Source organism: Chiloscyllium punctatum, chromosome 3 (genome assembly GCF_047496795.1).
Source record: "Chiloscyllium punctatum isolate Juve2018m chromosome 3, sChiPun1.3, whole genome shotgun sequence".
NCBI lineage: Eukaryota > Metazoa > Chordata > Chondrichthyes > Orectolobiformes > Hemiscylliidae > Chiloscyllium > Chiloscyllium punctatum.
Genome location: NC_092741.1, coordinates 10305476 through 10318536, shown reverse-complemented (window position 1 = coordinate 10318536; position 13061 = coordinate 10305476). Strand labels below are relative to the sequence as shown.

The 13061-nt window shown below is 43.9% G+C and overlaps 1 protein-coding gene across 1 annotated transcript in view; it reads left to right on the top strand.

The window, feature by feature from the left end:
• The window catches only part of LOC140453925 (dynein axonemal heavy chain 6-like), a 754975-nt gene that overhangs the window by 183736 nt on the left and 558178 nt on the right, over window positions 1-13061 (top strand). The window contains exons 19-22 of the mRNA XM_072548780.1: window positions 3682-3810; window positions 6060-6200; window positions 7495-7662; window positions 10355-10525. Coding sequence (XP_072404881.1) covers window positions 3682-3810; window positions 6060-6200; window positions 7495-7662; window positions 10355-10525 — 609 coding nt within the window. The remainder of the gene's footprint in view (window positions 1-3681; window positions 3811-6059; window positions 6201-7494; window positions 7663-10354; window positions 10526-13061) is intronic.

Sequence of the window (13061 nt, the reverse complement as noted above, 5' to 3'; positions counted from 1 at the left end):
TATATCACAATGTTCCCAGTCAATGTGTATATCACTGTGTTCCCAGTCAATGTGTATATCACTGTGCTCCCAGTCAATGTGTATATTACAGTGTTCCCAGTCAATGTGTATATCACAATGTTCCCAGTCAATGTGTATATCACAGTGTTCCCAGTCAATGTGTATATCACAATGTTCCCAGTCAATGTGTATATCACTGTGTTCCCAGTCAATGTGTATATCACAATGTTCCCAGTCAATGTGCATATCACTGTGCTCCCAGTCAATGTGTATATCACTGTGTTCCCAGTCAATGTGTATATCACTGTGTTCCCAGTAAATGTGTATATCCCAGTATTCCCAGTCCATGTGTATGTCACTGTGTTCCCAGTCAATGAGTATGACACTGTGTTCCCAGTCAATGTGTATATCACTGTGTTCCCAGTCAATGTGTATATCACAGTGTTCCCAGTCAATGTGTATATCACTGTGTTCCCAGTCAATGTGTATATCACAATATTCCCAGTCAATGTGTATATCACAATGTTCCCAATCAATGTGTATATCACTGTGTTCCCAGTCAATGTGTATATCACTGTGTTCCCAATCAATGTGTATATCACTGTGTTCCCAGTCAATGTGTATATCACTGTGTTCCCAGTCAATGTGTATATCACAGTGTTCCCAGTCAATGTGTATATCACAATGTTCCCAGCCAATGTGTATATCACAGTGTTCCCAGTCAATGTGTATATCACAATGTTCCCAGCCAATGTGTAAACCACTGTGCTCCCAGTCAATGTGTATATCACTGTGCTCCCAGTCAATGTGTATATCACTGTGTTCCCAGTCAATGTGTATGTCACTGTGTTCCCAGTCCATGTATATATCACTGTGTTCCCAGTCAATGTGTATATCACTGTGCTCCCAGCCAATGTGTATATCACTGTGTTCCCAGTCAATGTGTATATCACAATGTTCCCAATCAATGTGTATATCACAGTGTTCCCAGTCAATGTGTATATCACAGTGCTCCCAGCCAATGTGTATATCACAATGTTCCCAGTCAATGTGTATATCACTGTGTTCCCAGTCAATGTGTATATCACAGTGTTCCCAGTCAATGTGTATATCACAGTGCTCCCAGTCAATGTGTATGTCACTGTGTTCCCAGTCAATGTGTATGTCACTGTGTTCCCAGTCAATGTGTATATCACTGTGTTCCCAGTCAATGTGTATATCACAATGTTCCCAGCCAATGTGTAAACCACTGTGCTCCCAGTCAATGTGTATGTCACTGTGCTCCCAGTCCATGTGTATATCACTGTGTTCCCAGTAAATGTGTATATCCCAGTATTCCCAGTCCATGTGTATGTCACTGTGTTCCCAGTCAATGTGTATATCACAATGTTCCCAATCAATGTGTATATCACTGTGCTCCCAGTCAATGTGTATGTCACTGTGCTCCCAGTCCATGTGTATATCACTGTGTTCCCAGTAAATGTGTATATCCCAGTATTCCCAGTCCATGTGTATGTCACTGTGTTCCCAGTCAATGTGTATATCACAGTGTTCCCAGTCAATGTGTATATCACAGTGTTCCCAGTCAATGTGTATATCACTGTGTTCCCAGTCAATGTGTATGTCACTGTGTTCCCAGTCAATGTGTATATCACTGTGTTCCCAGTCAATGTGTATATCCCAGTATTCCCAGTCCATGTGTATGTCACTGTGTTCCCAGTCAATGTGTATATCACAATGTTCCCAGTCAATGTGTATATCACAATGTTCCCAGCCAATGTGTAAACCACTGTGCTCCCAGTCAATGTGTATGTCACTGTGCTCCCAGTCCATGTGTATATCACTGTGTTCCCAGTAAATGTGTATATCCCAGTATTCCCAGTCCATGTGTATGTCACTGTGTTCCCAGTCAATGTGTATATCACAATGTTCCCAATCAATGTGTATATCACAGTGTTCCCAGTCAATGTGTATATCACAGTGTTCCCAGTCAATGTGTATATCACAGTGTTCCCAGTCAATGTGTATATCCCAGTATTCCCAGTCCATGTGTATGTCACTGTGTTCCCAGTCAATGTGTATATCACTGTGTTCCCAGTCAATGTGTATATCACTGTGTTCCCAGTCAATGTGTATGTCACTGTGCTCCCAGTCCATGTGTATATCACTGTGGTCCCAGTCAATGTGTATATCCCAGTATTCCCAGTCCATGTGTATGTCACTGTGTTCCCAGTCAATGTGTATATCACAATGTTCCCAATCAATGTGTATATCACAGTGTTCCCAGTCAATGTGTATATCACAGTGTTCCCAGTCAATGTGTATATCCCAGTATTCCCAGTCCATGTGTATGTCACTGTGTTCCCAGTCAATGTGTATATCACTGTGTTCCCAGTCAATGTGTATATCACTGTGTTCCCAGTCAATGTGTATGACACTGTGTTCCCAGTCAATGTGTATGACACTGTGTTCCCAGTCAATGTGTATATCACAATGTTCCCAGTCAATGTGTATGTCACTGTGTTCCCAGTCAATGTGTATATCACAATGTTCCCAGTCAATGTGTATATCACTGTGTTCCCAGTCAATGTGTATATCACAATGTTCCCAGTCAATGTGTATGTCACTGTGCTCCCAGTCAATGTGTATATCACAGTGTTCCCAGTCAATGTGTATATCACAGTGTTCCCAGTCAATGTGTATGTCACTGTGTTCCCAGTCAATGTGTATATCACTGTGCTCCCAGTCAATGTGTATATCACAATGTTCCCAGTCAATGTGTATATCACAATGTTCCCAGTCAATGTGTATATCACTGTGCTCCCAGTCAATGTGTATATCACAATGTTCCCAGTCAATGTGTATGTCACTGTGTTCCCAGTCAATGTGTATATCACAATGTTCCCAGTCAATGTGTATGTCACAGTGCTCCCAGTCAATGTGTATATCACAGTGTTCCCAGTCAATGTGTATATCACTGTGTTCCCAGTCAATGTGTATGTCACTGTGTTCCCAGTCAATGTGTATATCACAATATTCCCAGTCAATGTGTATATCACAATATTCCCAGTCAATGTGTATATCACAATGTTCCCAGTCAATGTGTATGTCACTGTGCTCCCAGTCAATGTGTATATCACTGTGTTCCCAGTCCATGTGTATATCACTGTGTTCCCAGTCCATGTATATATCACAATGTTCCCAGTCAATGTGTATGTCACTGTGCTCCCAGTCAATGTGTATATCCCAGTGTTCCCAGTCCATGTGTATATCCCAGTGTTCCCAGTCATGTGTATATCCCAGTGTTCCCCGTCCATGTGAATATCCCAGTGTTCCCCGTCCATGTGTATATCCCAGTGTTCCCAGTCCATGTGTATATCCCAGTGTTCCCCGTCCATGTGTATATCCCAGTGTTCCCAGTCCATGTGAATATCCCAGTGTTCCCTGTCCATGTGTATATCCCAGTGTTCCCAGTCCATGTGTATATCCCAGTGTTCCCAGTCATGTGTATATCCCAGTGTTCCCGGTCCATGTGTATATCCCAGTGTTCCCGGTCCATGTGAATATCCCAGTGTTCCCCGTCCATGTGTATATCCCAGGGTTCCCCGTCCATGTGTATATCCCAGTGTTACCAGTCCATGTGTTCCTTCCACCCTGTAGTGTTTGGTTTGTGTCTGACAGGTGATTGTGTTTCTGGATGACCTGAACATGCCAGCTATTGAACAATACGGAGCACAGCCTCCACTCGAACTGATCCGCCAATTCCTGGACCTTGGAGGTTTCTTCGATATTAAGAAGCTCAAATGGTTGGTAAGTCCCATCCTTTGTTGTTATGATTATTTGGTTTGTAACCCTCTTGTACAGTGGAGTTATTTATGGGTTGGAACAATATAATGGGACTGCTGCCTCTGTTGGCTGATCGATGCCAGTGTGAACCTTATCAATTATCTTTGCAGTAAATGGGTTCCAGCTTAAGGAGGGTAGTCTCCATATCTGCCAGCTGGAGGCTGAGCTATCAGATGTCTGATGCATCAGGAATGGTGAAAGTTACCAGCTTATGTTATTCTTGAAAGCAGTGGGAGCAGAAGGATGCATTGAGAAACTTCATCTGATCCTGATCCTAAATGGCCTGCTCCTCATTCTGAGACTGTGGCCCCTGGTTCTCTGGGTGGTTTTAATCGACATGTACACTGGGTGAATTAGATTGGCAACGGTCACTTATAAAATGGGTTTATAGAGTGTATTAGGATCCTTCCTTTGAGCAGTGCTTGCTTGCACCAACCTAGCTTGGCTGTTCTTGATAATGTGTGAGCTTTCATCCTTAACCTCATGGTTCAGCTTTGCCATGAAGCAGAAATCAGTATTCAACTGCCACTCTGCATGTACCTTACCCCCCTCCACCCCCCCACCCCACCTCTCCAAACACATGGTATTTGTAGCTGGGTCTCCAGCCTGGCTACTCCAGAATCCACTCAGCAACTCCATTACTTTGCTGTAGCATCAGGGTAAGACTGGACATTTATATTTCATTTGCTGTTGTTATGTAAGTTTAAAGGTCTTGCTAAACCATACAAGGCACTTGTCAGGCTACAGCTGAAATACCGCAAACAGTTTGGGTCCAAGGAAAGATATAATGGCATTGCAGACAATCCATAGGACGTTCACTAGACTGTTCCTGCATATGGAGGGACTGTCTTATTAGGAAAGGCTGACTAGTCCAGTGAAAATGCAACTAGTATAGGCACGATAGGCTGAATGGCTTCTTCCCACACTAAATCATAGAACATTACAGCTCAATCCAGGCCCTTCGACCCTCGATGTTGCACTGACCTGTGAAACCAATCTGAGGCCCATCTAACCTCCACTATTCTATCATCATCCATATGTCTATACTGTAACAATTCTGTGATTCGGAGGGATATAGACAGGTTAAGTGAGTGAGCAAAAAAACATGGTAGATGAAATATAATGCAGGAAATGTGAGGTTGTGTACTTTGGCAGGAAGAGAGGACAAACTGAATATTATTTAATTAGAGAAAGACTACAGAAAGCTACAGAACAGAGGACCCTGATAGTCCTTGATCATCAATGCTAAAACGTTAGCCTCCAAGTTCAGGCATTCCGCCTATTGTACCTGTTCTATTCCCTCGTGCCAATCTCCTGCCTTCCCCCCATTTCCCTGCCAAACGTTACTATCCATATAATCATCTGGGGGGAATAGGGAAGGCAAATGAAATGTTCACCCTTATTTCAAAGGGCATGGCTAAAACTATCACAAGACATTAGTCAGAGCACAGCTGGAATGCTGTGAAGTTTTCCTTTTTAAGGAAAGATAGACTGGCATTGGAGGTAGATCCTGAGAAGGTTTGTTGGGGTGATGTCAGGTATGAAGGGATTGTCTAATAAGGTGTGACTGAATAGGTTGGGTGTGTATTTATTGGAGTTTAGAAGATTGAGAGGCAACTTTATTGAAACATACAAGATTCTTTGGGGCCTTTGACAGAGCCGATTTGGAGAGATTCTTTCCCATTATGAGGGGATTTAGGACCAGAGGGCATCAGCTCAGAATAAGTGGTTGCCCATTTGAGACAGAGATGAGTTAGCGTTTGTCTCTCGTTGGGTAATAAATCTGGGCAATTCTTTACCACACAGGGCTGACAAGACGGCATAATGAAGTATATTCAAGGCTGAGAGAGATTGATTTCTTATCATGCAGACATTGAAAGTTTACAAGAATAAGGCAGGAAAACAGAGGAATAAGGCAGCATTATCTATCCAGCCATGATCTCATTAAATGGTGGAACAGACTTGATGGGCTGAATGGCCCACTTCTACTCTGATATCCTGTGGTGTTCTGGATTTTGTGCTGTACCTAGAAACGAACCTTTTGTGACCCCTGCACTTTAACACCTCCATCCCTCTGCACTGTCAGAGTTTCACTCCTTACCTCTCAGGTTTGAACAGGCCTGTGTTAAAGTTCATTGCACAAGATGCTCCAGGATTGACTGTCTTTTCCTGTTCCTGTCTATCCCCTACCCCCACCCACGCTCGATGACCAGCGTGTGGAAGATGTGACTCTGGTCGCTGCATGTGCTCCCCCCAGTGGTGCTCGTACTGAACTCAGCCAAAGGCTTCTCAAACACTTCAGCATCTTCACCCTGCCCCAGCCTTCCACCAACTCACTGCAACACATTTTCCAGGTAAGAGACAAACTCAGTACCATTCATCATGTAATCCAGCAGTTAGACAATGAGTAAATCCCCCTCAACATCTTCACAGCTGCTCAAACCCTCCCAGGACTGGTAGAGTACATTTGTTTTTTAGTTTGTTCCTGGGATGTGGGCATCTCTGGTTACACCAGCATTTAGTGCCCATCCCTAATTGCCCAGAGAACAGTTAAGAGTCACATTGCTGTCGGTCTGCAGCCTAGACTAAGTAAGGATGCCAGATTTCCTTCCCTGGACAACATTAGTGAACCAGACAACATTCAACAATAGTTGCTTTCTCCCAATTAGACGAGCTGTCATTTCCAAATTTTTACTGAATTGAAATTTCACTGTTTGTCATGATGGAATTTGAACTCCATATCCTTAGAACATGAGCTGGATCTCTGGATTAGTAACCACTGCACCATCACTTCACAGATATAACAACAACAACAAAAACAAGATACTTACACATATAGAAATGTTGACTGAGACTAAAGATTGTTCTGGACGAAACCAGACCACTCAAAACATTCTTAAGCAGGCAGCCCAGACCATACCTTTGTAATTTGTTTCAGTAAGTGTACAGTGAGAATTACCCAGATTAAGTTAGCGAGGTTGACTGCCAGGTTTAAAACAGACAAAAACAGACTTATTCACAAAATTACACAATAAAACACCAAGAACACAATAAAGGACCCCTACAGAACTCAGTCTATCCAATATGTCCTGAATATACACAAGAGTCCCAATGAGCAAACCCTCTTTAAAACTCAGTACAAAAAAGGATCAGATGCTTACTGGTTGAAGTTAGAAAGGCTGAAGAAAAGACATAGAGAGAGAGAGAGAGAGAGAGAGAGTTTGTTTCCACATCGCTCACTGTTGAACTCCCAACCAGTTCTGGACTGAATTAAACTGCTCATCTAGAGAGCTGACCACTCTCCTTTCATTATACAGGTCACTTCTAAAACGTGACCACTTTGGCCTGAAGTCTCATCTGTTTACATATAAACAAAAAGATCTCTCAATACCCTTTAATCTCCGTACCAAACCAGTCTGATTGGAGCCTGGCCTGGTTTATCAAGGACAGAGTCTCCTTGAGCCAAGGAAAAGCTTTTAGAAATAAAAGGATGAGCGTTGTGACAGGATGCTCCTGCACTTACCCCAACCAATACCCCCAAGACAGGTATATCATAGGAAACAAATCAAACTTAGCAAATACAGAATGGCTGGTGCTAACTGTTGATGAATTTGGCTGTCTTCTGAGAGAGTTTCCTTGTCTCCTCAGGTACAAATTGGATGTCACCTGGAAAGCCAAAACTTCCTGCCAGTGGTGCAGAAGTGCCGAGAGCTGTTAGTGACTGCTGCCATTGCTATTTACTATAAGATGTGCCGTCAAATGCTGCCCACTCCAGTCAAACCCCACTATACATTCAACATGAGAGACCTGGCTAAGGTAAGTCATTCTGTTTACTCTCCCACTACTCTGACAATCCTTTAACACGTGTGTTCTGTCCTGTTTCTCTTATAGAGGGGTATTGTCATGGTGGTGCCGAGATGTCTCCTTCAGACAGGCAGTTGGTTGTCTCTGGATATTTTTATAAAGGCCAAAAGAATCAGAAGTGGGCAGGATCAGACTCTCAGACCCAGAAAGCTTTAGTTTTACTGGCTGCTGGAGCTCTCTGCTGCTAGACTGAAGTCCTTGACAGAGAGGCTCCTTTTTAATAATCAAACAGGGCAGATATTTCCTGTCGGTGTTTCTTTCTACTGGACTGGAGAGAGACAGTGCATGAGACTAATAACTGTGTTACTGAATTGCCTTTGCTGGGGGTGTGTGTATGGAATGCTGCCTTTTTGGAACAGTTATTGATTAGTGGTTAAATGATGCATTATTTTGTCAAGTGTTTCTGGTACTAACATCAGCTGGGATCATAGTAGCAGGATTCCAACCTCTGGTGTGTCTGTCCTGGTGGTGGATCAGGACGATATCAGGGATAGTGACCCATGGAGCCTGGAACATTATCTGTTAGGTGCAATATTATGAGAATACACTTGGTTCTGCCATAACGCACCTCTCTTCAACACCAATTGGCTATAACATGCCTGAAGAATTTAGACTGTTATTTTGACTGAGTGGCCCAGTGGCTCAGTGGTTAGCACTGCTGCCTCACAGCGCCAGTGGGCCTGGGTTCTATTCCAGCCTCGGGCAACTGTCTGTGTGGAGTTTGCACATTCTCCCCGTGTCTGTGTGGGTTTCCTCCAGGTGCTCCGATTTGCTCCCACAGTCCAAAAATGTTCAAGTTAGGTGAATTGGCCATGCTAAATTGCCTATAGGGATGTGTACTTAAGGTGCATTAGTCAGGAGTAAATATTGGGGAGGGGAATGGGTCTGGGTGGGTTATTCTTCAGAGGGTTGGTGTAGACTTGTTGGGCTGAAGGGCCTGTTTCCACATTGTAGGGATTTTAATTTTAATTTGTAGAATGTGAGCTTTCCTCATCTGTATTGGCTATAACACGATTCTGGTGTTTAAATGGTGCTGCTGTTACACAATTTTCTTATAACGCAGCACCGCACAGGAATGGAACTATCGTATTATATCACAACAGACTGTATTTGGCTCGTGCTTGTCTACTTTGTGGGACAACTCTTCAATATCATCACAAGTTTCCAGCTGGTAGTGAGAAGGGTTAACTAATCGAATCATATTGGCAAGGTTAACTCTAGTGGCTAAAGTCAATGTCAGCTAGTTAGACCATGAGAACATAAGACAGAGGAACAGAATTAGGCTATTTGGCCCACTGAGTCCACACCACCATTCAATCATGGCTGATAAGTTTCTCAATCTCATTCAATCCTGCCTTCTCCCTGTAACCTTTGATCACCCTCCGAATGAGGAACCTCTCTAGCTCTGTTTGAAATACACTCAATGTCTTGACCTCCACAGCCTTGTGCAGCAATGAGTTCCCCAGATTTACCCCCCTCCCCACCCCGGCTGAAGAAATTCCTCCTCACCTCAGTTCTGAAAGGTCATCCCTTCACTCCGGCCTGTGTCCTTGGGTCCTATTCTCTTCTACTAGAGGAAACATTTTCTCCGCGTCCACTCTATCCAGGCCTCTCAGTATTCTGTAAGTTTCAACTAAATCGCCCCTCATCCTTCTTAATGTTATTGAGTACAGACCCAGAGTCCTCAACCTCTCCTCATGTGACAAGCCCTTCTTCGCTGGGATCATTTTTGTAAGCTTCCTCTGGACCCTCTCCGACACCAGCACATCTTTCCTTAGATACCAGGCAAAAAAAAAACTGCTCACAATATTCCAAAAGCGGTCCGACCAGAGCTTTATACAGCCTCAGCAGTACATTTCTGCTCTTGTATTCTAGCCCTCTGAAACTGAATGTTTTAACATTACATTTGCCTTCCTAACTGTGAACTGAACCTGTATGTTAACCTTAAGAGAATCCTGCAGCCAGACTCTTAAGTCCCATCATGCTTCAGAATTCTGAAGCCTTTCCACATTTAGAAATAGTCTATGCCTCTATTCTTCCAACCAAAGTGCATAATCTACACTTTCCCATATTGTATCTCATCTTCTGTGTCCACTCTCTGAGCATATTCAAGCCCCTTCTGCACCCTCTGTGCTTCCTCAACACTACCTGTCCCTCCATCTGTCTTTTTGAAGCAGAAATGCCCTCAGTTCCTGCATCCTGTTTGTTCAGGTATAATGTGAATAGCTCTGATCCCAACACTGAGCCTTACAGAGCTTCACTTGTTACTGGCTGCCACTCAAAAAAAAACCCTTTATCCCCACTGACCTTCTGTCAGTCAGTCAGCCAATCCTCTATCCATGCCAGGACTTTGCCCCAAACACCATGGACCCTTTCCTTATTTAGCAGCCTCTTGTGTGACACCGTGATAAATATTCAGCTGGTTCATCCAGTTTAGTTCTTAGTGGACTTTTCTTTAGCATTTTGATATGAGTGATTGGCTTACCTGGCCATTTCAGAGGTCAATTCAGTGTCAGTCACACTGCTGTGGGCCTGGAGTCACATGTAGGTAAGGCCAACTTGTGTCGATGTGATTGTGTGTGTGTGGGAGTGTGTGATGAGGAGATGACTATCCATTTCTCAGTGGTCTGCCTTGTGTTTACAGGTAGCCCAGGGCCTGCTGCAGGCTCATGAATCTGAAATTGCGTCCAGAGAGAAGACAATCATTCTGTTTGCACACGAAGTGAGCAGGGTTTTCCATGATCGGCTCAGTGACGATAAAGACAGGCAGATGTTTTATACTTTCCTCTCAGACGATCTCCACAACTACTTCAAGGTAAGAAGTTTATTGCTGCCCAATAACAAGCTCCAACGTTCAAGGCGATCGGAGTAGGCTGTTGGCTTAAAGGAAATTTGGGAGACTAGCGACTAGCATCTTAATGCCAAGATGTTAAGGATTTTCTTTCACAAAGTGTTCTCAAAGTCCAGACCAAGGACTTTGTCTGTTTGAGAAACATAGAAACTTGGAGCAGGAGTAGGCGATTTAGCCCTTTGAGCCTATTCCACCATTTAATTTGGTCATGGCTCATCCTCTACCTCAAAGCCATATTCCCACTTTGTTTTTATTCATTTCTGAGACTTTGATGTCGCTGGCTGGGCCAGCATTGCTAGCCCATCCCTATTTTCCCCTTGAGAAGGTGGTGCTGAGCTGCCTTCTTGAATCACTGCTGTCCACTTGCTGTGGGTTGACCCACAATGCCCTGAGGGAGTAAATTTCAGGATTCTGACCCAATGACTGTGAAGGAATGGAGATATATTTCCAAGTCAGGATGATGAGTGTCTTGGAGAGGAATTTGCAGGGGATGGTGTTCCCAAGTACCTGCTGCCCTTGTCCTTCCAGATGGAAGTGGTTGTGGGTTTGGAAGGTGATGTCTGAGGATCTTTGGTGAATTTCTGCCGTGTACCTGTGGATAGTACACACTGATGCTACTGAGAGTCGGTGGGGGAGGGAGTGGATGTTTGTGGATTTGATGCCAATTAAGTGGCTGCTTTGTCCTGGATGGTATCAAGTTTCTTGAGTGTTGTTGGAGCTGCTCCCATTCAGGCAAGTGGGGAGTATTCCGTCCCACTCCTGACCTGTGCCTTGTGGATGGTGGATAGGCTTTGAGGTGTCCGGAGGTGGGTTACTCACCGCAGCATCCCTAGTCTCTGACCTGCTCAGTGTGTTTATATGGTGAGTCCAGTTGAGTTTCTGGTCAATGGTAAGCCCTGTTGACAGTGGGGTGAAGGGGGTGGGGTTCAATGATGGTGGTTTCTCTCCACAACCATTGATGTCTTGGATATCTAAATAATTAAACATGCCCCGAAACGTCGATTTCGCTGCTCGTTGGATGCTGCCTGAACTGCTGTGCTCTTCCAGCACCACTAATCCAGTGCACAGTTTGTTAACCCAGCCACAACTCTGTTCATGAGTCTGTAGAATGTGGTGGGTGCAGTCTTCATTCCAAAGGGCATCACTTTAAACTGATATCGCCCATTTGGGGTTAGACACGCAGACATTTCTTGCACCGTCTCTGATAAAGGTACCTGCCAGTAACCATGCAGTGATTCCAACTTGGTGATGTAGCTGGCTTGTCCAACTTTCTCAATACAGTCCCCCAATCTCGAAATTGGATATGAGTCTGATTTTGTAACAGCGTTGACCTTCTGATAATCCATGCAGAATTGTTGTGTCCTGTTCGGTTTGGGAACTAAGACAATCAGCGAACTCCACTCGCTCGGGCTTGGTTCGATGCTGTTCTCGTTGGGCATGGCCTCCACCTCCATCTGGACCTGTCTGACTTTGAAAGGTTGAAGCTGATAGGGGTGTTGTTTTATCGGAGCAGTATTCCCCACGTCTACTTCATGTACAAAAGCATCCTTCCTTGCAATCTGATTCTTACATATGTTCTTATACTGCAGTAACAAATCTTACAGCTGTGTTCTACACTCCTGAGGCAGATGACTCACTAACCTATCCCACTCCTCAAGGACTTCTTCATTTTTTAATCTATTTTGAGGCACCTCAAAATCCACATCCTCTGGATTTGATTCCTCACTCTGCGGGGCAGTAACTAACACCTGTTTCTCCAGTTCTTTCTCTCTAATATAATACAGTTTAAACATACCCATACCACTTTTTCTATCTGGCATCTTTACTAGATATTCACCTGATTCAAATATTTCTCAATTTGATAGGAACCACTAAACCTGCCTTTGAAGGGATCTCCTATCACCGGTAACAGTACTAACACCTCATCCCCTTGGGAAAATGTCCGGGTCTCAGATCTTTTATCTGCCACCTCCTTGTCTCTACACTGTGCCCTCGTTAGGTGCTGTTTCGCTAATTCATCTATTCGCTTTAATCTTTCCCTCACCTCCGATACATAATCTAAGTGTGAGATCTCCGACTTTGGTCTTGTCAATTTTTCTTTAATTAATTTCAAAGGGCCTCTCATTTCATGCCCCAATATTAACTCCAAGAGAGTGAACGGAGTAGATTTGTTTGTGGCACCTCTAATGGCAAACAATAAGAATGGGATATCTTTATCCCAATCATTCGGGTAATCCTGATAGTATGCTCTCAACATGGTCTTCAGGGTCTGATGTCACCTTTCTAAAGCTCCCTGGGATTCAGGATGATACACACTGGATTTAAAGTGCTGTATACCTAAGCTATCCATAACCTCCTTAAACAGCCTAGCAGTAACATTTGACCCTTGGTCCGACTGAATCTCTCTGGGTAGCCCATACTGGGTGAAGAAAACTAGTAACTCCTCTATCACCCTTTTTACCTTGATACTCTGTCACACAATTGCCTCCAGAAATCTGGG